The following is a 27,732-nucleotide window of genomic DNA, read 5'->3' as shown; positions in this document are numbered from 1 at the left end:
CGGGCAACCGAGATGGTGATGTCTTCATACCTGAGTGGTCCTGGTAAGGCACTCGGAGTATGGGGGTGTTACACTACCTCAGGGATTTGATACGCCCTGTCACCCTTTCTTGTCTGGGAGTTGCACTTACATGTGCAAAGTCTGTCAGAGTCACCCCTGTGTCATGTCGATACCGGCTTTGTATCACGTTCATGATTGCCTGTTTGTCATTCTGTCAGTATGCGTCCGTATGCGTTAATGTCATAACGGTCACGTGTCTCCAGTCTATCAAATCACGGATCTGCGAGCAACAATACTCTATTTTAAGCTTCACAACTTTCAAAACTCCTATCTCCCCTCACGCGGGATATTACGTGCTAATTGCTTACATGCTTATGTGCTTATGTGCCTATACACTTGCGTGCTACATGCTTGTCTATGCGACTGCGGATTTATTTGGACACTATCCATGCAGATAATCTTGAGAAGAAAAACGCACTCCAACTTGGTACTCAGTTCTTCCCAATAAATGCCGACCGGTCAAGTCCAAGGGCTTTAACCACGTCGATTACATGTCATACACTACCTCCCAACGAGCAGCAACTCATATCCCCGGCGAGTCTTGAGAAGTTTATAACTCCCCAGCGAGTGCCGATTTTCAAATGGAAGTCACAAGGGTCTTTCACAGATCCTCACAACATCATTCATGATCCCGACGCAGCGCTCTCCCTAAATGGTTTTCTAGAGAGCCTTGCTTTGATGGTTTATCCCCACGGGGTTCATTTAGGACCTCCAGCAAGTTGGAGTTTGTCGCTCCCTAGCCGAACATATTTTCTTCTTCAATAAAAAGAAGAAGAAAATATGGGTCAACTGACATCAATGGCGATGAGAGAGAAAGCGATTTTTTAGGTTTGTTTCTGTGATTGTTCAGCAATGGCGAGACAAAAGCGTAACAAACCTAAAACTAGTAGAGGAATTAGAATAATAACAAATAATATTACACAAAATCGAAAAAATACACCAAATAATAGTATTACGCCTAATAATAGAATTAATGGATCGAGGTATCAGGTGTTGGATCCTGATGATGATGGTCTTCTGGCTATTCCTCGGTTGGAAGGGCACGCTCGGGGTTTAAGCTCTGGTATCCGTCTATTCAATCTTCATAGTGGGATGGATTCAATTTAGGAGGAGGCTTCAGATGATGGTAGTGACTGGACGGAAGTTTCGAACCAGCCGCAGTCGCCTGAGTCTTCAAGGGTAAGTCGTCTCCAACTGTCTGATACTGATGTTGAGAATGAATTAGCATATTGGTCCACGGCTGTATATTGCTATGTGTTAGGAGCTAACCGACCGTTTAAAGTTGTGGAAGGGTTTGTTAAACGGGTATGGGGATATACTGAATATGATCAGATTTCTTTTCACTCTAATGGTATATTTCTTGTTCGTTTTAAAACTGAAGCGACGAAGTGAGGGTATTTTAATCAGGACCTGTGTTTTTTGACAACAAACCAGTGGTAGTCAAAGAGTGGACACCACAAGTTAAGCTTGTTAGAGAAGCACTTGATGTCGTACACATCTGGATTAGGTTTTATGGCCTTCCATTGAAGTTTTGGGGGAATGCTCTGAATAAGATTGCAAGACTGGTTGGGAAACCTATTCGTTGTGATAGTAACACCTTACTCAAAACATTCATTGGACATGCTAGGATTATGGTTGAGGTTAAGATGAGAAAGGATCTACCTGATGTGATTGAGTTTACTGATGAATTGGGGATTGATCATAGGCAGATTGTCCATTATGAATGGAAACCTGTCATTTGCTCTGAATGTAAAGGGCTTGGTCACTTTGGTAGGGATTGTAGGAAAAAACAGGCTAATGGGAAGGGTAAGATCAGGAAGCAATGGGTACCTAAACCAGCTACTGATACTGTAGTAGTCATTCCTGATCCTGATCCACCAGTAGCCCCTATGAGTCAGGAGATAGCTTCCATTGTGCCTACTAGACTAGTTACTCCAATTCCTATTTCTTTTACTCCATTCTCTTCTGCTAGGATACTTACTAGGTTGACTAGGCAAGGAGGGACTCAAGTAGGGACAGGAGGGAGAAGTTTTATGGAGGTCCTTAAACACTCTATGCAATATAGATAAGTGATTCAGGAGGATTTGGGAGGGGAACAACTAAGCATTGAAAATGGGTAGCATTGGATTTTGGAATGTACGTGGGATGAATAATGTGAATAAGCAGAAGGATATTAGATAGTTTCTGCATTCTAATAATGTAGGTCTTTTTGGTTTAATTGAAACTAGGGTTAGGAGTTGCTCTATTAATAAAGTAAATCAAGGCTTGGGTTTACACTGGGCTATGGTGAATAATAATTGTTGTCATGAGGGAGGGAGAATCTGGCTTATTTAGAATGCTATACACTATAAAGTGGAGGTTCTTAACAAAGCTGCTCAAGTTATAAATGCCCGTGTTACTTTTCTGCCTACTGGTGAGGTTTGGTGGCTGTCACTGGTATATGGGTTTAATAGACTAGCTGAGAGAGTGACATTGTGGCAGGCTCTTACTCATATGAAAACAATGGTTACTGGGCCCTAGGTAGTCATGGGGGACTTTAATAATGTTTTGGCTATGAATGAGAGAATTGGTTCTGAGGTCTCAGATGCTGAGGTGAGGGACTTTCAGTAATGTATTGATAAGTGTGAGATTAGAGATATTCCTGCTCATGGTGCTTATTATACCTGGAACAATAAGCATGAGGCTGGGGACATGGTCTTCAGCAGGATTGATAGAGCAATGGTTAATGATGAATGGCTACTGCGGTTTCAGGACACTATCACTATGTTTCACCCTGAGGGGTTATTTGACCATTGCCCATGCACAATGGTTCTGAATCCTAAGGGTGGATATAGGAAAGGCAGTTTTAAATATTTCAACATGTGGGGAAAGGATCCTGAGTTTATATCTGTTGTCAAGAGGATTTGGGAACAGCAGGTGCCTGGCTTCAAAATGTTCCAATTTGTGAAGAAATTGAAGGCTTTGAAAAAGCCTCTGAAAGATCTTAACCATTATGCTTACTCCAATATTGAAACTACCACTAAAGTTGCTCTTATGCTGCTGCACAATGCTCAGAGAAAGCTGCATCTTGATCCCTTCAATATTAGTTTGCAGCAAGAGGCTCATAATGCTGCTCTGGTCTATCAAGAGAGAGCGGATGCTAGAAGAAGCTTTCTTGCTTAGAAAGCTAAGGCACAATGGCTTGATGAAGGGGATGATAACACCCATTATTTTCATGGTGTTATTAAAGCAAGAAGACTGCATAATAGAGTGTTAAGTATTCTGGACATGGGAGGCATTAAGAACACCTCTGCCAGTGCCATTGAGGAGGTCTTTGTGGAGTATTACAAGAAGCTTTTGGGGTCCAGCAAATCTGTCCAGATGGTTCATGTCCCTACTGTCAGGATGGGGAGGTTGGTTACTGAAGCTCATTGTCAATTGTTGACAGCTGAGATTACTGCTCAGGAGATTCATGATGCCTTGTACTCTATCCCTGCATTGGAAGCTCCAGGGCCTGATGGGTTTAGTTCTCAGTTTTTTAAGGACTCTTATGAGGTGGTTGGGAAGGATCTGGTATCTGCTGTTCAGGAATTTTTTAGCTCAGGCAAGATGCTTACCTAGCTGAATACAACTACCATCACTTTGATTCCTAAGAAAGACAGACCTGAGACAGTAGCTGATTTTAGACCAATTGCATGCTGCAATGTGGTCTATAAGGTTATTTCCAAGGTCATTTGTAGTAGATTGGCTAAGGTGTTACCTGATGTGGTGAGTGAGAACCAAAGTGCTTTCATTAAGGGGAGGGATATTGTAGACAACATATTAATTTGCTAGGATTTAGTCAGATTATACAAAAGAAAAACATGCTCTCCCAGATGCCTCATGAAAATTGACCTAAAGAAGGCATATGATTCCATTGAGTGGGCATTCATTAGACAGATGCTGCAAGCTTTAAAATTCCCTTCAAAGGTGATTCAGTGGATCATGGCTTGTGTGTCCACTCCTTGGTATACTCTATCTCTGAATGGCACCAGCTTTGGGTACTTCCAAGGGAAATGGGGCATCAGACAAGGGGATCCATTGTCCCCTTTATTGTTCACTGTGTGCATGGAATACCTTAGCAGGGTCTTAGCTAATGTCACTGACAATGTGGTCTTCAGCTACCGTCCTCTGTGTAGGGCTCTGAAGCTGACTCATCTTTGCTTTGCAGACAACCTATTAATGTTTTGCAGAGGTGATAAAGCTTCTATTACTGTACTGTTAAGAGCATTTTCAACCTTTTCTGTTGCATCTAGCCTTGAGATGAATTGTGAGAAGTCTGAAATTTATTTCAATGGCATTGATGAGCAGACTGGTCATGATATCCTCAAAATATCTGGATTCAAAGAGGGACAGTTCCCTTTTAGATACCTAGGTATACCTATTTCTCATAAAAGAATGGCCATTGGGGATTGCTCAAGATTAGTTGAGAAGGTTGTTTTGAGGATTAGGAATTGGGGGGCTAGAAAACTTAGTTATGCTGGCAGGCTGGTACTTGTGCAAGCTGTCTTATCTCAACTCCATTGTTTTTGGTCTAGAAACTTTATCATTCCTCTGACGGTCATTGATAGGATAAAGAGAATTTACAGAAACTACCTATGGAGTGGAGGTGATCAGTTTTCTAAGTCTCCTCCGGTGTCATGGGAGAAAGTCTGTAGGGATAAAAAATATGATGGTTTGGGCATCATTAATTGCAGGCTTTGGAATGTGGCACTGATTGGGAAATATGTGTGGTGGCTGGTGAGCAAGGCTGATCATCTTTAGATTAAAAGGGTTAGTCATGTTTACATAAAAGATCAGGAGTGGCTGGAGTACCAACCATCCAATAATACTAGCTGGACTTGGCGGAAAATTTGCAAGGTTAAGGACCAATTGAAATTTGGATTTGTTAATGGTAGCTGGGATACTAACAAGGGACAGTACTCAGTTTCTAATGGGTATGCTTGGTTGCAAGGGGATCAACAGAAGATAATTTGGGGGCCTCTAGTCTGGAATAGAATGAATGTACCTAAGCATTCATTTATAGTATGGCTTGCTGTCTAGCAGAGGCTAATGACCATGGACAGATTACTCAAGTTTGGCATTATAGCAGATGCTGTCTGTGACATGTGCTTGGCTCATTAGGAGGACCATCATCATCTCTTATATGGCTGCCCGTTTAGTGCTCAATGTTGGGACCTCTTCAAAACTTGGTTGAATATTAACATGCCACTGGCAGGAGTATTGGAATGGGGGCTCAAATGGCGTTGTCGCTCTCTTTTGAAGAAGCAGGTGGTGCTTGCTGCAATGGTTGCTCTGGTATATCATATTTGGACGGTGCGTAGTAAGTGCATAATTGAATTCCAAATTCCTCGACCATGTAGGGTGTTAGCTGATGTTCAGGCTACTGCTAGGCTACATAGAATGTTCAAAACATAATGTTTGCGTCCTCTAGTTTGCTTTGTCTGATTATGATTATGTGAGGGAAAGTGAATTTGTATGGTGACAAACATTTGTAACTCTTAATTATTATTAATATAATTTCACAGTTCACCAAAAAAAAAATATCTTAAAATAAGCCCGATGTTTCAGACTATTTCCCACAGTCGATCGTTCGACCATCGATAGCTGGCGAGCCATTGCACGCACACAAGAAGCAATACAAGGATATATCTCGAAGATGCCTCAGGTATGACTCCTTTCTATGGCTGGCGAGCCTCAAAACGTACCTTCAACACGGCTGGCGAGCCTTTGCGTGCAAAAAAGAATCAACTTAAGGACATATCCTGAAGATGCCTCAGGTATGACTCCTTCTTATGGCTGAAGAGCCTTTATACGTAGTCTAATGGACTTTAAACGACCCGAATCGGAAGTCGACAGACTCTAAATTGTTCCCGACGACAGGTCCTTGACTCGAATCCCCGAGTTGCCTCGACGTCGCCCTTCCCGACGGCAGGTCTTTGGCTCAAACCCTTTTGAGTCGCCTCGACGTCGCAAAGGTCTTCAGGTTGTAATCTTCGATTGACCTGGAGGCCGTACTTTGACTTTCGCCCGTCCAAGCCTCAGTCAAAGTGGGGGCTCTGTAGATACCCAGTATCTGCACCTTCCAAAAACCACCAAATGATGATCAGACTATAACGTGTTTTTGATATGCGTGCGTGGATTGGCTATACATGAGACGGTTTAATGCATTACCCGAATATGAAAAATGATTTCAAAAATGGTTTTCTAACTTCATTTGCATTAAAATAACACTATTTAGAGTAAAAACCATCTTCGGACCCAAAACCGACTCAGAAACCCGCAACTCAAGTCAACCTGAGTCAACCCGAATCAACCTGAGTCTCGAATGTCAATAATAATACCATAAATGGTTTTGTCTTGCCATTTGCATTAAAATGACACTAATTAGATTCAAAACCGATACCAGGCCAAAAAAATCGACTCCAAATTCAAATCCCGACTCACATGGGCCAAACCCGAGTCAAGCACACAAAACACCTACCTCAAATAACACCCAAAATCATCTTATTAGGTGCCCATATTGTTACACGACATCTCATTTCAATAGCACAAATCAAACCAACCAAACAATGGATAGAGCAAAGGCCACGTCCAAATTGAAAGGACAGGGCACCCCATTGCATAGCAGGGGTGCTCGCGCCTCAATGGGCTACCTCCTTATCCTCCAAGCAAACTCAACCAACCTACCATCCCATATCTCTCTATAAATACCCCCTCATGTGCACCTCTCTAGGATACGCGAGAGTCCGCCCCCTCCTTCTCCCTTAAACTTCTAGACCCGACTTCCTAGGTCACAAAATCGACACGTGTTTACGACCTACCGATCGTAAACACAAGCCTTACACATTTTGTTTGGTACCGTCGTCGTGCATTCGACCGACCCATTCGACCAACTCAACATAAGTCAACATGTTTTTTAACAACATATTTCAACTCATTTTCAAAACAAAATCCTTTTTTAAGGCATTCTTTTAAACTTCTTTGATCGTGAGTAGTCGCTACGAGAAAACCGTCTCTAAAGTTGTCTACCTTGCAAACATCAATACACGTAAGTTTGAGGGTGTAAAAAACTCACTTATTTCATGTCTTTGCTGTTTTTATGAGTTTATAAGAATGAACAAGGCATAACACGATTCAAATACGGGTTAGACGAGCCAAAACCGAGTTTTAGCCTGAGACAGAAGCCCCTTGCTATGCAAGGAGGCTCGCGCCTCAATGAGGTGTCCAGGTCAGACTCAAATGTGTTTGAGTTTGTCTTTCCTTCAACACTTTCTTTTATTTTTACTTCTTTCCTTTTACGGTTTTTACCATTTTAATTCATTTTTATGACAAATATTTTGACCATTACAAAAATCATCCTTGGTTCCTTATACCATGACGGTTTATTCCGTGACTCGATGATATTATTGGTTAATTACATTTTAATGGGTATTTTAACACTCTTTTATTTTATTTACCATTTCTCTCATTTATTTACATTTGTAAACATATTAGTCATAATTCATAATCATCCATGGTTCTTTATACCATGTCGGTTTAATCCGAGTACGATGACAAACTTGACTAATTACAAAGAAATGAACTTAACATATTTAGTTCAAATCAAATGATACGTGCATATTGTATAGTCTTTTTAGCCTATTTCAGCACGTATTTCTATGCATTTTTGTACTGTTTATATAGTATTATGCCCCGAATTGGCTACTTTGGTTCGTTTTGTCCGTTTTGTAGAAATGAACGCGAAAGTAGTGGAATCGTACCCTTTTTCGTCCTTTTTAAAAGCATTTAGAGGAGACGGGATTTTCCAGAGTGAGATACTGCATTGGAATGCGTGAAGGCACAGTTTACGAGGCAGTCGGTGACGAGAGAGGGCTGATTTGAAGGAAGAAGACTCAATCGAGTAGTTTTACCACTCGATCGAGCGGTTTTCATGGCCCCAGTTCATCGATCGAGTAATTATTTACTCGATCCAGAAGTGCTGAAAAGAGAGTTACTCGATCGAGTAAGTATTCTACTCGATCGAGTAGATTATCCTGAGTTTTGCTCGATCGAGTGGATTTATTCTACTCGATCGAGTGATTTAGCTTGACGTGGGCTTTAATTAGCCAGTGAGTGTGTTTTAGTTGTTGGACTTAGTTTGTTTTCTATTTAAACTTGTGTTAACTAGGTCATTGAGGATCTTTTTATCGATCATTCTAGTTTTGACAGTAAACATATTACGTTGCTTTTCCTTCTCTACTGTAACTTTATTTCTCGGATTATTTCGCTCGGATTTGATTGTTCTTTACGCCGGATTCGCACGATTGTAATTTCTTTCTCCTCTCTTAATAATAATCGATCTTTTGTTTGCTTTAATCTTTTGTTTTACTTCATTTACTTTCTGCCCTAATTTACTTTTATGCAATTTAATTATAGTTTTAATATGTTGAATGCTGGTTATTTATCTGTTGTTAGTCTTGATAGTATTAATAGCAATATGAGTAGCTAAACTTCTTTCATGTTGGGATTAGGGGATCTACGGTAGAAATGTGACGATGTAGTAAATAGTTTAGATGAGTTAATTGTGAGAGTCTGTCACCATAGCAATTTAACTGTATTTTTACCGACTTAGTTGAGTGCACGCTTCTGAGTCATCCCTTTAATCTAGCTAAAATTAATCCTGGATCGGAAGATTGGACTAAATAGGCCTGCTATGAACAGTAGACTACCCTGACGAGGATGGAAGTTAAGTTAGTGGAAGTTTAGGATAGAAAGTGGACCGGAATGACCTTTCCATATCCGTCTCGCATTAATTTGTCTAAGTTGTTTACAGCTGAGTCACTGAACTACCTTAGTGAACCGAAATCCTGACATGACCTTTCTCTATTGATAGTTTAAATCTATTTTCCTGCCTTTTTTGCTCTTGTCTTTACTTCTCTTTCCTTTACACCTTCTAGTTTAGAAACCAATTTAAACAACCCCCCCATTTGTGACCAAATAGACGGACTTCTACAGATATCTTGCCTCCCTGAGGAGATCGATCTGGCTTCCCTAGCTATATAGTTAGTTTAGTTAGTTTATTTTTGATAGGTATACGACAGACGTATCAAATTTTGGCGCCGTTGTCGGGGAGGCAATTGCCCTATCTGTCTTTGTTTCGTTTATTTCATCCGTCTCAGGGAATTTTTATTCCTTGAGGCAGTTCTTATTTATTTTCTTTCAGTGTTGTTTATGCCGGTGTCGGATGGGTTTGAGTTAGTTTCAGCTGATTCAGAGCCAGAGAGACTATTCAAGCATAGACTCCGTCTGCAGAGAAAATCACGAAAGGAAGACTTGAGTACTTTCGAGCCAGAGCTACATCATTCTCTTTTCGCAAGACATTCCTAATTCTGCCGATCAACAAGTAAAGATGCCGAAACTTTCCAGTCACTCGGTGCCTAAAGCATCCTCAATTCCAAAGGGTTTCAATCTCCAGACTGAGGATGTGAATACATTCGACATCCGTCCTTCCTACATCAATCTGGTAGAAAGAAATCTCTATAGAGGTGTGGCAGGTGAAGACCCGAGGAAGCACATGGAGGTCTTTACAGACTACTGTTCTACTATCCCCGCCACAAAGGGGGTAACTCAAGACAAGATTAAGGAGGTTTTGTTTCCTTTCTCTTTGACCGACTCAGCCAGGGAGTGGCTGACTGATTTGGACCGCACAGCTGCAGGAGTTACAGATTGGGAGTCTCTTGCTCTTGCCTTTTACAAGAGATATTTCCCTCCACAGCGCACCAATCAGCTGAGGGCCAAGATTATCAGTTTCAAGCAGGCTCCCGATGAGACTTTATATGAGGCATGGTCCCGATTCAAGAAATTGGTGAGGTCTATTCCTCACCATGGTTTTGACCCATGGTTTATATCTAACCAGTTCTACAATGGGCTGTACGATGACCACAGAGCCATACTTGATGCGTCATCTAATTGGAGATTGTAGGAAAATACCGACGATGATAAGGGATGGGCCCTTATTGAAGAGATGGCGAATCACAGTGCTGAGTATGGAAACCCGAGGGATGGTATTAGAACAGTTCATGCAGTTGATAAGCAGGTTGTGGCTTAGATGGAAGCCATGAATGCTAGATTAGACAAGTTGGAGTTACATTCTGCTTGGGAGCCTCAGACGGTCCATATGCTTACTAGAGGGGAGACCGTCACATGTGAGAGGTGTGGGAGCAATGATGGTTACACTGTTGTTGGCTGTCTTATGGAGAAGGAACAAGTCCTTGCCTTTCAACAATATAGGCAAGGAGGGGGTTCCTATTACAACAACCAAGGGGCAGTCCATCCCAATTTGAGGTGGACTAGTCAAAATGTGCTCAATCCTACCCCTCCTCCGCACCAGCAGCAGCCGTATATTCCTCCACATAAGAATCAACAAGGCTTTCAGAAGCCTCCTTCCTTCCCTCCTCCCAATCACGAAGCATCATCTTCTGGAGGGGTGAGTGAGATTGGTGAGCTAAAGACTATGCTGCAGTCTTTTACAAAGCAGTGGCAGTTGAGTGATCAACAGAAAGATGCATCCATCAAGGCACTTGAAACTCAAGTTGCCCAATTAGCCGCGAACCAATCTGCAAGGAAACCGGGTCATTTACCATCACAAACTGAGAAAAATTCACATGAGACGGTAAATTTAATTAATTTGAGAAGCGGTCGTTCATATGAGGGATCAGAAGTGTTGAAATCAGACCTGAGGAAGGAAATAATAGCTAATGAACAGTGTTATGTCAAAGGAAATGAGCTGACGGCTAAGAAAGTACTCAATCGACTAGTTTCTGGAGGTCGATCGAGTAGATTTGCTGAAGAAAGTACTCGATCGAGTGGAATTTCTACTCGATCGAGTGAACAGGAAAAGGCGACTGCTCGATCGAGTGAATTTTCTACTCGATCGAGTGATTATGTTGAAGAAACTACTCGATCGAATGGGAATTTTGGTCGATCGAGTAGTATGGACGACGGACAGCTTGATCGAGAGCCTGCTAGTGCTCGATTGAGTGAGAAATCGCCTGAAAGACCTCATTCGAGAGGAAAGAAGCGTCCAAAGGATACGGAGCTTGATCCGGCTGACACATTGGAAGAGAGAAACAAGGGACTCGAGATACCCATCACGGTTCCCTTCCCGAGGCGTCTGCAGAATACTAAAGCTAATCAACAATTTGGCAAATTTGCCGAGATCCTGAGAAGCTTACAGGTCACTGTACCATTCGCCGAACTGCTGATACAGGTACCCTCTTACCTTAAATTTATGAAAGAAATTTTATCGCGTAAGAGGCATATTAGTGATAATGAGACGGTAGCCTTGACTGAGGTAGGGACGGCCCTAGTTCAGAATAAGTTACCTCTCAAATACTCAGACCCTGGTAGTTTTTCGATTCTGTGTCATATTGGTACCCATTTGATTGATAACGCGTTATGCGGTCTAGGCGCTAGCGTGAGTGTCCTACCGTTGTCTCTGGCTAGGAGACTTGGTTTGACAAAGTTTAATTGCACCAACATGACTGTCCAGATGGCCGATCGTAGTATATCACGGCCACTAGGTGTAATAGAAGACATACCTGTTAAGATCGGGAGGTTCTTTATTTCCGTTGATTTCGTTGTACTTGACATCCCCGAAGATACACATACCCCTATTATTTTAGGGAGACCATTTTTATCTACTGCCCGTGCAGTAATAGACGTCGGGGGCAAGACATTAACTTTTCAGGTTGGGGACGAGGAGCTGATATTCCATCAGTCTAAGTTCCGGAGGGCTCTTATATTGACCCTATTATTGACACTCCAAATGAAAATTTGGAGCATTGTGCTGCTATTGTTACCCCTCCGCCTCAGATTGAGAGCAAAAAGGAGGAAAGTTCGTCTGTTTCCCTTGCTGCAGGTATAGATGAAAGCAATGAAGGATCTGTCAAAGGGCATTGTGCAATTAATGTCAGTCAAAGTGGGAGTGACAGAGTTAAAGCCGGTGAGAAAGGAGCAAGGGTGAGAAAAGTTCGAGCATATGTGGATGTGAATTATTCTCCTCCGAATGATTCATGTTCAAGCTCGTGGAAGCTGAAGAGGACGATCAATGTTGCTGAGGTGACGTCCTCCAGTCAGGAGCCCTCCGAGGGGCTACTGAATTACTTTGGGAAGTGAGCGGCGAAATGCCCCGTGTACCATCTTGTATAAACAATTTTTGAATTTCCGTTGAATTTCATTTATTGCTTTTAATTAGGACAATTAGAATTTAGACAATTTTTAGCGTAGATAAAGACTATAGACTGTTACTTTGCGTATTTGGTATTTTGGGATATTCTTTCTAGTGTTTCTATGCAGGTTTGGGGAATTTTACGCAAATATAAAGGAAGAATGACGAATTCAGGAGCTTACCCGAGAAAAAGAGCTTGATCGAGTACCTTTTGTACTCGATCGAGTGGATTCTGTTCGATTGAGTAATGCCATACCAGTCGATCGAGTAAAGCAGAAATGGGGAGTTCTCGATCGAGTAAATTTTTACTCGATCGAGTAGATGGATTATTAAAGTGCTCGATCGAGCAGTTCTAAACCACTCGATCGAGTAAAATGGGAATTGACACGCAGGGAGTTTCCTTTAACTCCTTTACTTTTGATTCTGATTTCATTTTTCCCCAATTTTTCGACTCTCCTCCTATTTTGCGATCAAAAACACCCCAAATCCCCATTTTTCTTGCCCTTTTACCAAATCCGTCACCTACATTGTGTTTATTGTTAGTTAATCGACAAAAACCCTCTACTTTCCCCTTCATTCGCGTTGCTTTACTCGGTTTATTGAAGGATTAGGGTTCCGCGGTTTTCATCTAAAAATTGCCTAATTTGATTATTTCTTGTCGATTAATTCTTCTTTGTAGGATCTCTAGCATCAAGTAAGTAATTCCTACATCTTATTGCATTTTAATTTCATTAATTATGCCCTTTATGAAGTGTATTAGGAATTAGGGTTTTGATTTCGGTTTTGGGTCGAAATTTTCGACTTAAATTTCGTTTCCTTGTTTAATTTACACTGCTTGATGCTTAATTCCCATGCCTCATTGTTTCTTACATGTTTAATTCGAATTTTGCGAAAAATTTGCGATACGGGTTCAGGACAGTCGAAATTTTCGACTGTAATCTTGGTTTTTACTACTGTCATTTGCTTAGTCAACTTCAATTGTTGTGTAGTTGTTGTTGATGCTTGTTACCCCGTTCCTATCGTTGTTTACATGCTTCAATTCGATATTTTGAGGAAATTTTGGGAATTATCGGGCTGTAGTCGAATTTTTCGACTATTTGGGGATTGTCATGCCATTATCACGCTGTTTTCATGCTCTTTCTTATCAAATTCCCCTGCCCTTGGTATACAGGATGGATTCTAGCTCACTGCCCTCTACTAGCCAGACTTCTAGCCCATCCTTACCTGAGACGGTGGTCCCTGCTGTTACCACCACCTCCACTTCTGTTAGTACCGCAGCCCCTGTGTTCTTAGTCTCTCGCTCGCCAGATCTTGTTTTACGCCGCCTAGCACCGCCGCTAGCTCTGTTTGGCCGCCACTTCGATTACGGCCACCACCTTCGCCGGTAGTCTTTCTTCGTCGGTGGTGGTCACAGCAGCCCACAACCTCTACTCCGGCCCACGGTGAGCACACATGTGGCGAGACTCACCTGCGATTGCTTGTTTGCCTTTAGAGCGGCCCTAGTTCCTCGCACCGTCACTGGACGGGCTTCTACTTCGGGTTCTAGAGGCCGGGGCCGAGGTCGTGGACGCTCCCGTTCTACGCCAGCTCCCAGCACTTCCACTTCCACTTCAGCTGCTCCTTCTGGCACGGTCACTGTTCGAGGGGATAACTCCCTCGACTGTCACCGAGACTACCCGCAGGTAATTTTTATTAACGGTGTACATCGTAAGAGGTTTTATCACCTCCTAGGCTGTGAGTTTGTACCTTCCCGGTTTTTAGATAAACCGGCACTTGAGAGACTCGGAATCTACGAGTCAGTTTGTGAGCTTCTACGGGGCACGAGGATGGCCGGACTCATTACTATGAGTGACCGTACCTTTCTGGAGCTGAGTCTTGAATTCCTCAGCTCCTTCACCTTCTCCTCCGGGGCACACGACGCTGCCCCCACTAGTTCTTCTGTGTCTTTCCGGTTGTTCAACCGGACTTTTTCGATGACTTTGGAGGAGTTTGGTAGGAGACTTGGCCTCTCCTCTACGGGCGACGCTACCTCCCCTAGGAGGGTCATTCGTCAGCTTTGGAGGACCTTGCCCCAGACCACCTTTCCCGAGCGAAAGCTCGCACAGGTCCACCTTCCCCATGCCCGTTACTTTTTTAGACTGATGGGGAGCACCATTTTTGGCCGAGAGGAGCCAAACAACATCAACAACAACGAGCTCTCCATCTTAGGCGGTTACCTGAACATTGATTGCGAGGGACCTTTTACCCTCAACATCGCCTATCTGACCGCCCAGCACTTCCAGGCCCAGGGGCTGAAGGAGACGGGATCTATTGCCTGCGGTGGCATAGCCACCATTCTTGCCCGTTCCCTTTACCCCGTCTGGCCTCGTGACTTACCGTACCTCCGGGGAGAGAGGTACTTGAGCCTGGATGCCATGCACTCTCAGCATTGGCTGACAGCCGACTACCAGACATGGAAGATAGACGGTTCCTTGTCTGTGGACCTACCTTGTGACACTCTCCCCCGTCTAGCCCCTTTGCCTACTGTCGCTAGGGGCGACCGACTGCCACCTCCACCGGACTACCACCTTCCACTCCGACCACCTCCCACTTTACCCGCCGCCAAGAAGCGGCATAGACTTGAGACTGGAGAGGGGTCCACACCTTCTGGGAGTGTCCAGCCATCCACGGCTACTCCCATCCCAACCCCTACTCCCACTCCTGCTCCTGCACCCACCGACCAGACACAGCCACAGCCAGTTCTTCCGGACACTTTCGTACCACCTCCACCTTTTGTGGCGTCCGCGGTCATGGACCAAGGGCGCCGTAATGGTTTGTTGCTTGAGATTGCAGAGAGACAAGCTCGTATGGAGAGGGACTTAGCTCTTACCTTGCACCCTCTGTACGAGTACCACTTGAGGCGACACCGTCCGATCCTGGAGGGTTGGCCACACCCTTCCTTTTACCGGTACCCTGCTAAGGGGTACCCGGAGTCTGTTGAGGAGGACGAGGACGAGGACCCAAAGGTGGCAGCGAAGAGAGCTCGAGCTGAGCAGAGGAGGAGGAGGATCCGGAGTTCACGGTGGAGGACGTCCGTGACGACGACGCTGATGGGTAGCTATATTTCTACTCACTTCCTCAGTTTTCTGGCTGGTTTGGGGAAGTTCGTGTTTTGTATGTATATCTTACTCTTTTATTTTTGTCTCCTTTTTATTTCATTGTTTTTATTCTTTATTGGTTGTATATTCCCGTTCCCCTGTATATATATCTGCTGGTGTATGCTGGAGGACAACGAGGGCGTTGTCCGTTTTGGTTTGGGGAGGGTATTGCATCCTTTTGAGTCTGCATTTGCATTTGTTTTGCATTCACGTTTATTTATTTCAGCTTGCATTATTTATTTATTTCATAAAAAATTCAAAAATAAAAAAAAAATTAGAAAAATTCAAAAAATTCAAAAAATTAAAAAATATTCACGTTTATTTTTGCATATAGGTTGAGTCGGAACGGTAGATTTCCGTGATGAAACTGCACTATAACTTGTCATTTTACTTGAGCCTTGCACTTCTGTTGATAGTTATTAGCTTTGTCATACGCAGAGTCTACGAGTTTCTGTTCAAATATAGCTGGCTGTTTAGACTTGACCTGATAAATTGGCAACCTACTCCATAAATTCTGAGTTTTAGAGCCTATAACTGGTGACATTCATGACCGGTTCATTAGGAATTGAGAGTAGTACTCCTTGCATAGCATGTTCATCTTTTTTGCACTTTTATGACATTCAATTTCTTGTCAAATGCACACATTCGGGTTTGTGGTTGGTGTCACATGCAGGGAGGTGCTTGAAAATTTTCCCCCTTTCCTTATATTTTTCACCCATTTAGCTCCACATAAGCCAAAACTTGCCTTTTTGACCCATTAGCTACATCCCAAACTGAGCCTGCCTAGTCAAGCTAGTTTAGTATGTCTTTTGTGGTATGATTTCCCGTCTGCAGTTTGGCCCATTTTTATTTGTATGGAGTTGGTGTAAATAGAGGAGGGAGAAAAAGAAAAAAAAAAGAATTAAAAAAAAAAGAGAAAAGGGGAGTGGAAAACGTGAAAGAAAGAAAAAAAATGAAAAATGAAAAAAAAGAAGCTGATTCACGTGAGGAAGAAGAAAGAAAAGAAAAAAGAAAAAAAAAGAGTTTGATTTGTTTGTTTTGATTCATTTAGACGGTGTTAAAAAAGGAAAGTTTGTGACCGTCTAACTCCTCCATTCGTATTCCATATTTTTGAGGAGATTGTGTATGAGATTAGTGAGTTGTGTGCCAAATGAAGGGCACTTGTATTCTATTTTCAGTCAGTTGTGATTCGGATGGTCTTATATGGTCCTGTTTAGGAACTAGCTTGACGCTTTTACCTCCACATTACCATAACTTGTTTTGCCTTTTCTCACCTGAACCTCACTATTCCCATATTATTTGTAAGCCCTCGGCTGTGACAGACATTATTGGTTGGAGTGTGTGCATTAGTACTTGAATTGTCTTTCATTTTTGTTGCATGCATGCTATGTAGGTCGCAGTTAGGTGAGTGACTGTCCTACCTTCTCTCTTTTACATATAACATTCACCCTTTGCTTCATGAGAGAAGAGTGACCACGAGAGAGTCCGATTTTGTTGGTCTTGCAAGGTCGATAGGTTGGCTATATTTCTGAACAGCTTATAACTCGTTTGCGTATTGACTGCTTAGCTATAACTGTTAGGTTTTGTTGCATTAAATTGGTTCAAGTAGACAAGTTAAGCTAGCTGTGACTTTTCATTTCCGTTCCATTAGTTGCATTTTAGTTTACTCGAGGACGAGTAAAGGATTGGTTTGGGGAGATTTGATACGTGCATATTGTATAGTCTTTTTAGCCTATTTCAGCACGTATTTCTATGCATTTTTGTACTGTTTATATAGTATTATGCCCCGAATTGGCTACTTTGGTTCGTTTTGTCCGTTTTGTAGAAATGAACACGAAAGTAGTGGAATCGTACCCTTTTTCGTCCTTTTTGCACGCATTTAGAGGAGACGGGATTTTCCAGAGTGAGATACTGCATTGGAATGTGTGAAGGCACGGTTTACGAGGCAGTCGGTGACGAGAGTGGGCTGATTTGAAGGAAGAAGACTCGATCGAGTAGTTTTACCACTCGATCGAGCGGTTTTCATGGTCCCAGTTGATCGATCGAGTAATTATTTACTCGATCCAGAAGTGCTGAAAAGAGAGTTACTCGATCGAGTAACTATTCTACTCGATCGAGTAGATTATCCTGAGTTTTGCTCGATTGAGTGGATTTATTCTACTCGATCGAGTGATTTAGCTTGGCGTGGGCTTTAATTAGCCCGTGAGTGTGTTTTAGTTGTTGGACTTAGTTTGTTTTCTATTTAAACTTGCGTTAACTAGGTCATTGAGGATCTTTTTATCGATCATTCTAGTTTTGACAGTAAACATATTACGTTGCTTTTCCTTCTCTACTGTAACTTTATTTCTCGGATTTGATTGTTCTTTACGCCGGATTCGCACGATTGTAATTTCTTTCTCCTCTCTTAATAATAATCGATCTTTTGTTTGCTTTAATCTTTTGTTTTACTTCATTTACTTTCTGGCCTAATTTACTTTTATGCAATTTAATTATAGTTTTAATATGTTGAATGCTGGTTATTTATCTGTTGTTAGTCTTGATAGTATTAATAGCAATATGAGTAGCTAAACTTCTTTCATGTTGGGATTAGGGGATCTACGGTAGAAATGTGACGATGTAGTAAATAGTTTAGATGAGTTAATTGTGAGAGTCTGTCACCATAGCAATTTAACTGTATTTTTACCGACTTAGTTGAGTGCACGCTTCTGAGTCATCCCTTTAATCTGGCTAAAATTAATCCTGGATCGGAAGATTTGACTAAATAGGCGTGCTATGAACAGTAGACTACCCTGACGAGGACGGAAGTTAAGTTAGTGGAAGTTTAGGATAGAAAGTGGACCGGAAGAACCTTTCCATATCTGTCTCGCATTAATTTGTCTAAGTTATTTACAGCTGAGTCACTGAACTACCTTAGTGAACCGAAATCCTGACATGACCTTTCTCTGTTGATAGTTTAAATCTATTTTCCTGCCTTTTTTTCTCTTGTCTTTACTTCTCTTTCCTTTACACCTTCTAGTTTAGAAACAAATTTAAACAACCCCCCCATTTGTGACCAAATAGACGGACTTCTACAGATATCTTGCCTCCCTGAGGAGATCGACCTGACTTCCCTAGCTATATAGTTAGTTTAGTTAGTTTATTTTTGATAGGTATACGACAGACGTATCATCAAACATTTTACATTTTTATTTGTAAACTATGCTTTTCAAACTTGCAAATCCGACAACGAATATTACTAACACAATAGTAATTATTCCGAGTCATGCAAATCATATTTGCAATCATTTATCACAAATACGGTTTTAAATAACCTTTTCAACATGTTTTAAACAACCTTTTTACAACCAGGAGACGCCCCTTGGTTCGTCATCTGACTCGCGCCTCAAGAGGCTGTCTATCTTCATATTTCAAAACCTGGACAGGCTGGTTCCCTCGCCTAATGGCTCACGCCCCAATGGGGCTGCCTGGAACTGTTCTGTTTCATTTTAGCACTTATCTAGGATGATCTCGATTACGGTCAATCCAAATACATGACGTATCAGATTGACAAGCTTACGTTTTTACACTTTGTCATTTGACACCCTTTATCAAATAAATGGATCGTGTTAAGCATCATGACCCGAATTTGGTAAATGAATGTTTAATTTCCGTTTTCACATGTAAATCAATTTAAATCCAACTTAAACATCAATTTCATGCTATGTGGATAAACAACCCGACTTAGAAAATTCTCACATGTTAGGTTAAGCTTTTGGATGCACATTCATGCATTTAAACCGTTTTATCAACTCTTGCACTTAAACAACCACAATCGATCAGTAGAGGCCGCTAACGCGTGCGGGATTGGGTGTCCGATTAAAGGGCTTCCCAATACGTACCCTCACCCCTTACTCAGAACCTTTGGATATTGGATGGCCTTATCCAGGGCGCACGAGAGTCATTTTAGGCATAGAATGCTAAAAGGGGGACGAGTCCTTATCTTTAGTACCTATGTCAAACATTGCTTCTTGCCTTGATTGACCTTGGTATAAAGTGGATTCGAACGGGTTCCAAGCATCCCACAAATGCTTGGTGGCGACTCCGAACATCTCTACATCGTTTTGAGACCTTTGCCGAGACGAAACCGACCAACCTAAAGCGATCCGGTTGAAAGCATTTTTACGCCGCCGAGCGTGGCTTTCAAAAGACCACTGCATGTCCACAATTTGGCTTGGCGTGCAGGTGGCCCGTGACTACGGACCGGTAGGTGGCTCTCACCCGCAGACCGGCTTGTGGCCCATGTCCACACATAGGAGTTCTTATTTTTGTACTCCTCTTTTCTTTGATGCAAATTTTTGCAAACTTCTTGATTTTCATTTTGGTACTTGAACTCAATTTTGGATATTTTTGTGCCCATTCCCTTTTTGTTGACAAAACATGATGATAGAAGTGGAAGATGGTTGCATGGTTTCAAGGGTCACCTTGGAATAAACGGTAGCCAAGGAGTCATCACATCACAAGGTACTGTTGACTAGGCCTTAGTCCTTGAGTCAAAGGATACATGCATGACACATCCTAGGGTCTTTTAGAAATATTCTAATGAGCAAAGTCTCAAGAAGAAAAAGTATCTACAAGGGCCTTATATACACTTGTCAAGTTTCCCAAATAGATGTTTTCACAACATTTTTTCCTAAAATGCAACTACATGCCATGATGCAACTAACATTTGTACAACCTAATGCATATGCTTCTATCAACTAGTATGCCATATAAACTAAATGCCCCTCCTAAAATCACATTGGTTTGTACCGTATCACCCAAAATAAAGCCACATAGTCATTAACATAGAGAGAAAAAAGGAGATTTGGAAAGATCATACCATACGGTCTTCATATTCCACATGCTTCGGATGTGGCGTAGTCGATCCAATGTGATAAGAGGACAAACAAAAACAAGTATATACACAATATACAATTCTATACTACAAAGGAAAGGACATGTTTTGGATTTTTAAATTTTTCAAATTTTTATGGTTTTTGTTTTTGTGAAATAAAAGAACATGTTTTTGTGTTTTTCGAAATTTTTCAATTTTTATCATTTTTGATTTTAAAAGTTAAGTTAGAATTTCCCATCCCCACACTAGTATGGGCATTGTCCTCAATGGCCAAAACGATAGGAAATTATGCAATGCAAGCTAAATGAAAATGCATGATTTCTACACTAATATGCAAACTATATGACATATATACATAAGTGATGCATTCTAATCTATTCTATATGATGCATGATTTCTATTTTTTGGAGAGCTAATTTGAATTAACTCGCATCCCTTGTGTTTCAACTTCCCCAAACCAAGTAAGACACTATTTCTAGTGTAAAAAATAGGGGGGAAGTTCATGCACAAGGTTAGTATGCAATGCATGAATCCTAATTGTCATTTTGTATTTTCAAAGCGGAACAAAATATGAGACACCTCAATGGAACCGAGGTGGGAGTCCTTTAAGTGTTGCTAGGAATCAAAACTACCAAGAGTCAAGATTGACTCAACAAATGATCAAGATTAAAATTTTAAAACAAGATATAAAAGCAAAGCTAAAGGAGGTGTAGGAAATTCACAAAGGAATAGGTTGAAGTTAAGTGATCAACCCCGCATATGTGGTATCCTCCAAATAGCCTTGTCAACCCTCAATTGTCGCTCATTGCGACATCCTCGTCAGCGACATTATTGACGTCATCATCATCATTGGAATCAATTTCTTCATTATCTTCTTCATCATCCACCTCCATTGACCCGGAGGATTCACTATTTCCATCATCATCATTGGAACTTGAACCTTGCTCTTCTTCTTCTTGGCATGAATCATTACCTTCCCCGTCTTCAAAAACAACAACCTCCTTTCCATTACCCACCCGACTATCCATTTCGGTATCTTACGAAGCACTTGGGAAAAATACCTCCTTATCCGCCTAACTAGGCAAAGGAAATGAAGGATCAAGAAGTCCTTGCCTAGATAGATGCAGAAGGGGCGGATATTGTGCATGGTAAGCATTCACCCAGTTTTCGTGAGCTTCTTTATGCATTTGTTGCATTAATTGGGTCAAATAGTCGTTGCCTACCATGACATTAGAGGCACTCGGTTTGAATTCTTGGTAGGCAAAGGGATAGGGTGGAGTCACAATGGTGGAGGAGGAGGGCGTTGCAATTGGTTCCCTATGTTGCTTAATTATCACTTCGGCTTCCTTGGAGACGAGCAATAGGTAGTTTGGTCTACGGACGGAGATACGGCAAATCTTGCTAGGCAAGACAAAGGACTTAGCTTCTTTGATGAGCCACTCATATTTGTTGTCAAGATTGTCATTCTTAACCCAATGGAGTTTGTTGATCATAGTGCTCATATCAAGGAGGTTGCTCCCTTTAACCGGTTTGTAGGTGTTATCTTTGTTGAAATTCGAGTTAAAGTGCTTAGCTAGCCTCATTCTCAAGCCTCCGTTTATAATGAAGGCCGCTCCATCTTTCCCATTATCAATCTCAAGCCAACGATCAAGCAATAGTTGAAGAATGTTGTACTTTTTGGTGAACTTTCCATTGATATTCATGAAGGACTCAAGGTAAACAAAATCAAATTCGGTGAAGTGGTTGGTGCCTTTTCTAGCAATCAAGGTATTTCCTACAAACTTGTGCCATACTCTTATGCCCGGATGGTGAACATATAAAGCATGGCACTCCCGGAAAGAATCAAACTTTCAACCGGTAATAGCTTTCCAAAGGGGTGCGGCATCATATTTCAAAGGCTTCTTCTCATAATGATGATATCGTAAAAGACCAAACACATTACCAAACTCACCCAAAGCCATACTTCTACTCTTGTTCTCAAGACGGAAATCAATATAATTTCGAGTCTCTATCTTATACACCTTCAAGGAGCTTATGAACTCCATGGTCAATGAAGGGTAGGTCAATTCTTCCATTTTAAAGAGGGTTAACAACCTCATGGACTCAAAAAATGCTCTAGTTCGCTCAAGCACACCCAATTTTTCCAAAGTGTCTTGACAAATAAACTTGGTAGCCACAATAGTCTTTTTAGCAAGGGATAAAAATGCATTCCTATGAGCATCGGTTAAGAAAGTTACCTCCGGAAAATTTGACAATTGTTCTACAACCGGAGTAGGTGTGGTAGCTTCCTCAATGGGAGTTGCGATTTCTTGGATTTCCACCCTTGGTTGGGTCACTACCAAAGCCTTAGATGCAAGAAGAGCTTGTTGTCTCTTTCATAAATTTGTTGTCTTGGGTGCCTTGGTTCCGCCTTTGGTCCTTGCCATTGTATTCTCCTTCTCAAATTTGTATCAACAAACCAAGATTTTGCTTGAATGTTCCTTGCTTCCTGAAACTTCAACCAATTCCTTAATCAATTTAGGATTTTTGAATTTTTGCCCAAACCCTAGAAAATTTATTCAATTTGTGAGGAAATTGATGTTTAGATGGTCTTTTGTTGATAAAGGAGTAATTTAATCTTGTTTTGAGCAAGTTTTGTTTGGATGGTGGTAAATTTTGTTGACAAATTGGTGTTTTTGAATGGGTTGATTGAGGGTTTTAGTGGGAGAGAATGTATGTGTTTGTGTTATTGAAAGATAGAAATGAATTAGGAAGAAGGAGTGTTGTCCCGTGTTTTTGTTAAGTACAGGTCGGGGCGCTCAGGTCGGGGCGCTCAGATTCTTCACGGGACACGCGGATCGTCTTATAGGACTTCCTGAAATTGCAAAACAGTGCCAGGATGCGCGGATTCTCCTCAGCTCGAGTAAATTGCTGTGGGGACGCTCGGATTTTTCCTGGGACGCGCGGATTTCCTTACAGGAAAATTTGACAAATTTGGAACTTCCTAGGACGCGCGGATTCACTACAGCTCGAGCGTCCTGAAGTTGGGGACGAGCGGATTGAAGTTGGCTTGCGCAGATTCCTTTACAGGACGTTTTCTTCAATTTAAACTTTCCCAGCTCCCACGTCCTAAGGCTAGGACGTGTGGAATGATGTTGGGGATGCTCGGATTCTCCTGGGGATGCTCGGATCTTCTTCAGCCCCCCACGAGCTCAGGTCTGCTCGTGGGGATTCCTTTTCCCATGTCATTCTTTCTTCTTCTCCTTTGTTAAATGTTGTGGGTGTACTACAAAGGCTTGGTTAGCCTAGGCATTTGTTATCCCCACACTTGGTCAAACACTACACATCAAAACACGTTAAAATACCTCCCTCACTTGCTCTCATGTCAAAAATCTTGATCAAAGTACAAAAATGCAAATCCAAAAATGACAAAGATGCAATAAAGGAAATAAAATGCGAGTTAAGAGGTTAGAATATTTACAAATGGGGGTTTAGGGAGGACTCCACCAAACACTCATTCTTAGATGAGATGTCAAGGGGGCAAAGCCAAGGTGTTGTTGATGTTGCTCAAGACCTTGTAGAAGTAGTCGAAGGCTTGCTCATTTTCATGATAGAGGTCTTGCATAGATCTTTGGACATTGTTTTCTCCATTATTTTATTCCAAGTCAAAGTGATGACAAGGATCCACAAAGCCTTGGTCTAAGGTCATAGCATTTCCAATATAAGGATAGGTCATAGTATTTCCAATATAAGGATTGACCAATCCTTCAAATTCATCGTCCCATAGACCGCAAACTTCACTAGCTTGTTCCCCAATGATGTCATAAGTTGACAAGAGCACCTCTTCTTTCTTGTTGTCATGGCCAAGGAGGCCTTCTTCATTAATTGTCATGATGGGTGAGCTATTCAAGCTCTCTTTGTTGTTGTTGAAAATTCCTTGCTCTCCGAATAGAGCTACTTGAAGGTCATCCACTTTCTTCTTCCATATGGGGGGGGGGTGTTTCTTTACCCATGGCTTGATCTTTGCATATAGATTCTAACTTCTTTCTATTACTTTCTCGGCTATAGTGATCGACCATGAAGCATGGCTCATGTAGTCGGGAAGCTCTCATTGTTTTCTCAAGATTGAAAGTGATTATCTCGTCCCCTACTTCAAGTGTGAGCTCTCCATGTTTCACATCGATTACCGCTCCGGCAGTATGCAAGAAAGGTCTTCCTAGAATGATAGGAATGTTGGAATCCTCTTCCATGTCTACAATGACAAAGTCTACCGGGATGAAGAATTTGCCAATTCTTACGGGCACATCCTCCCATACCCCTAAAGGTATCTTTGTTGATCGATCCGCCATTTGAAGAGTGATGTTGGTGCATTTGAGCTCTCCCATTCCTCGTCTCTTACATACCGAGTATGGCATGACACTTACACTTACTCCAAGGTCACATAATGCTTTGTTAATTGTAGTGTCGCCAATGGTACATGGGATAGAAAAACTTCCCGGATCTTTGAGCTTTGGAGGGGAACTCCCTTGAAGAATAGCACTACTCACTTTGGTAAAGGCAATAGTCTCTAACTTTCGGATGGATTTCTTCTTGGTAAGAATGTTTTTCATGTATTTTGCATAAGCCGGAACATGAGTGATCAATTCCGTGAATGGGATTGAGACTTTTAAGTTCTTCGCAATTTCCATGAACTATCCAAGTTGGTCATCAAGCTTAGGCTTCGCTTGGCGACTTGGGAATGGAAGTCTATTCACAATAGGCTCTTTTTTCTTAGCCTTCTCTTCATTCTTATTCTTTGAAACTTCATTGGAAGTAGGATCTACCTCCTTAGAGTTCTCCACAACTCTTTGCTTGTCACTAGTATCCACAATATCTTCATCAATTGGCCTCTTCGGCCCCTCATATCTTGTACCACTCCTCAAATGGATAGCACTAACTATCTCATGTCTTGTGGGCGGGTTACCTTGAGGAGGTAGTTGTCCCCTCTTATCTTTGAGAGCTAGAAGATGTTAATTGAGTCATTTGAGTCTCTAATATTTTGGTGTGGGCAAGAATGTTGTTGATGGTGATTTCCTTAGCTTGGCTATCTTTTTGCATTGGGTGAAGAATTCTTGTTGGTTCTTTTTCATTTGAAGGACTGCTTTTTGAACATCAAAGCTTTGGTCATTTGATTGGTTGTAAGAAGGTTGATTTTGATAACCTTGGCTTTGGTTGAAAAAGGGTCTTTGAGCTTGGTTTTTCATTGGAGGTGGGGTGTATGTTTGTTGGGGGTTTTGGACATTTTGGCTCTTGTATGAAAGATTTGGATGAAATTTGGTATTCTCATTGTAGTAGTTGGAATAACGGGTACCACTCTTGTATACTTGGAAAGCATTAACTTGTTCATTTGTTCCCCTACATTCATTTTGATCATGTCCCAAGGTTCCACAACTTTCGTATACTCCACTTGGGATTGAGGATGATGCCACCATAGCATTGACATGTTGTTTGGGTGATTTGGAGGCTTCATCAAGCTTAGTCATGGCCTTCTCAAACTTCAAATTGATGGTGTCGATATGAGCACTTAGTTGAGCACCCAATTGAGTGATAGAATCTACCTCATGCTTTCCTCCTCTAGTGGCCTTTCGAGGCCTACTATATTGGGAATTATGAATCGCCATCTCTTCGATTTTGGCCCATGTTTGATTGTCATCAACTTCGGTAAACATCCCATTGGATCCCATATTAAGAATATTGCGTGAGTCTTCATATAGGCCGTTCCAAAATTGTTGTACAAGGAACCACTCACTGAGTCCATGGTGTGGACAAGCACAACAAGTGTCCTTAAATCTCTCCCATGCTTCATATAATGATTGCTCATCCCTTTGCTTAAACCCGGTGATTTGGGCTCTCAACATATTAGTCTTCTCCGGAAGATAGAATTTCTTTTAAAAGGTAAGTGCTAACTTCTTCCATGAATCAATACCAAGGGTAGCCTTGTCTAGGCTCTTCAACCATTGCTTTGCGGTAACGATCAAAGAAAAAGGAAACAATACCCATCGGATTAGGTCTTGAGTAACTCCGGTTTGAGAAATTTCATCACAATAGTCACAAAAAGTCTCCATGTGTAGGTGAGGATCTTCACTAGGCATCCCTCAAAATTGACTTCTCTCAACTAATTGTATGAATGCGGATTTGGCAATGAAATTACCGGTTAAATGTGGTGGTGTAGGAGTACCGTTTGGTAGGTTTTCCTCGGTTGGTATGGAATGTGATGAAAATTTAGGCATTGTGGGTTGATTTTGTGGTTGGTTTTGAAATGGGTTATCCTCTCCTTCTCTTGCAAAAGGGTTGACAACTCAATGTTATTTGGTTGAATGTCCACAATCTCACCAATACCAACAACTCTTGAAGTACCTCTAGCAACTCTTCTATTGTTGGTTAAGGTCCTTTCAATCTCGAAATCAATAGGTAATAAATTACCTTGTGATCTCCTAGTCATGCAAAATATCAAATAACTCGAAAATAATTAGAACAACCTTGAGGAGATTGACTTCCCCAAGGTGAAGAAAGACACAACTAAAAACAATTAACGAAAATCAAATCAATTGAACACCGTCCCCGGCAACGGCGCCATTTTTGGTGTGGGTTAAAACTCGTCGTCAAAAGCTACCAACCAAAACAATATTTATAACTTCACAAACTACTCTTAGTAAAGAGGTAAGTAAAGGTCGGATCCCAAGGGACGGGTATTGATGTAGGATTTTCAACTGCAAGTAGCTATGTCTTAGGGTGTTACAAATTGGGTTGAGATGAGATGTAATCTAAACTAATCAACAAGGTGAATGTAAATTAATGAAAACAAAGTAAATCAAATAAAGGGGTTTGTAAACAATTGATTAAAGGCACTAGGGTGTCATGGGTTCATAGGGGATTCATGGAGATAAATCATACAAGCATGTTCTCAAATAGAATCAAGCACTTATTGTTGTGATAGGATCGAGTTAGTGTATATCTTACAATCCCTAGGAAGATTTAGGTCCCGGAGCCGAGTCGTCTAGACTGTACAACACCTAGAAAGTTGACTTAGTCTCCTCCTATTCAACTCTATGCATGGTCTATTGAGGCTCGAGTTGGTTTATGTTTTACAATCCTCATTGAAAAGATAAGGAATGGTCAAAAAATGCAAGGATTTATAGGCTCGCATTTCATCAAACATAACATGTGCATAGGTTGAAATCACAACAAGCAAGCAATTTAATTATGAAAATATATTAGATTAAGCATAGATCAATCCCTATGTTTGTTTCCCCTAATTCCCCACTAACCCTAGCTAAAGGACTACTCACTCATGATCAAGTTTAACATGCTAATAAGGTTGTCAATCATACTAACAAAGCAAAACATGATGAATAAATGATGTAATTAACAATAATTAAACAAAGGTAAAAGAGATTATACCTATGGAGATGATC

The 27,732-nt window shown here is 41.5% G+C and overlaps 1 protein-coding gene and 1 non-coding gene across 2 annotated transcripts; both read left to right on the top strand.

The window, feature by feature from the left end:
- Positions 1-912: 912 nt before the first annotated feature.
- LOC141601632 (uncharacterized) lies at positions 913-3,222 on the top strand. The gene is made up of 6 exons (XM_074421926.1): positions 913-1,080; positions 1,168-1,411; positions 1,495-2,099; positions 2,395-2,496; positions 2,581-2,652; positions 2,737-3,222. The coding sequence occupies exons 1-6, from the start codon at positions 913-915 to the stop codon at positions 3,220-3,222; spliced, it is 1,677 nt and encodes a 558-aa protein (XP_074278027.1).
- A 22,846-nt stretch (positions 3,223-26,068) lies between these two features.
- Positions 26,069-26,175, top strand: LOC141603838 (small nucleolar RNA R71). Its single transcript, XR_012525686.1, has one exon. It is a non-coding gene; the product is annotated as a small nucleolar RNA R71 (small nucleolar RNA).
- Positions 26,176-27,732: the final 1,557 nt, after the last annotated feature.

Source organism: Silene latifolia, chromosome 9 (assembly GCF_048544455.1).
Source record: "Silene latifolia isolate original U9 population chromosome 9, ASM4854445v1, whole genome shotgun sequence".
Classification (NCBI taxonomy): Eukaryota; Viridiplantae; Streptophyta; class Magnoliopsida; order Caryophyllales; family Caryophyllaceae; genus Silene; species Silene latifolia.
This window is presented reverse-complemented; position numbering and strand designations above follow the sequence as displayed.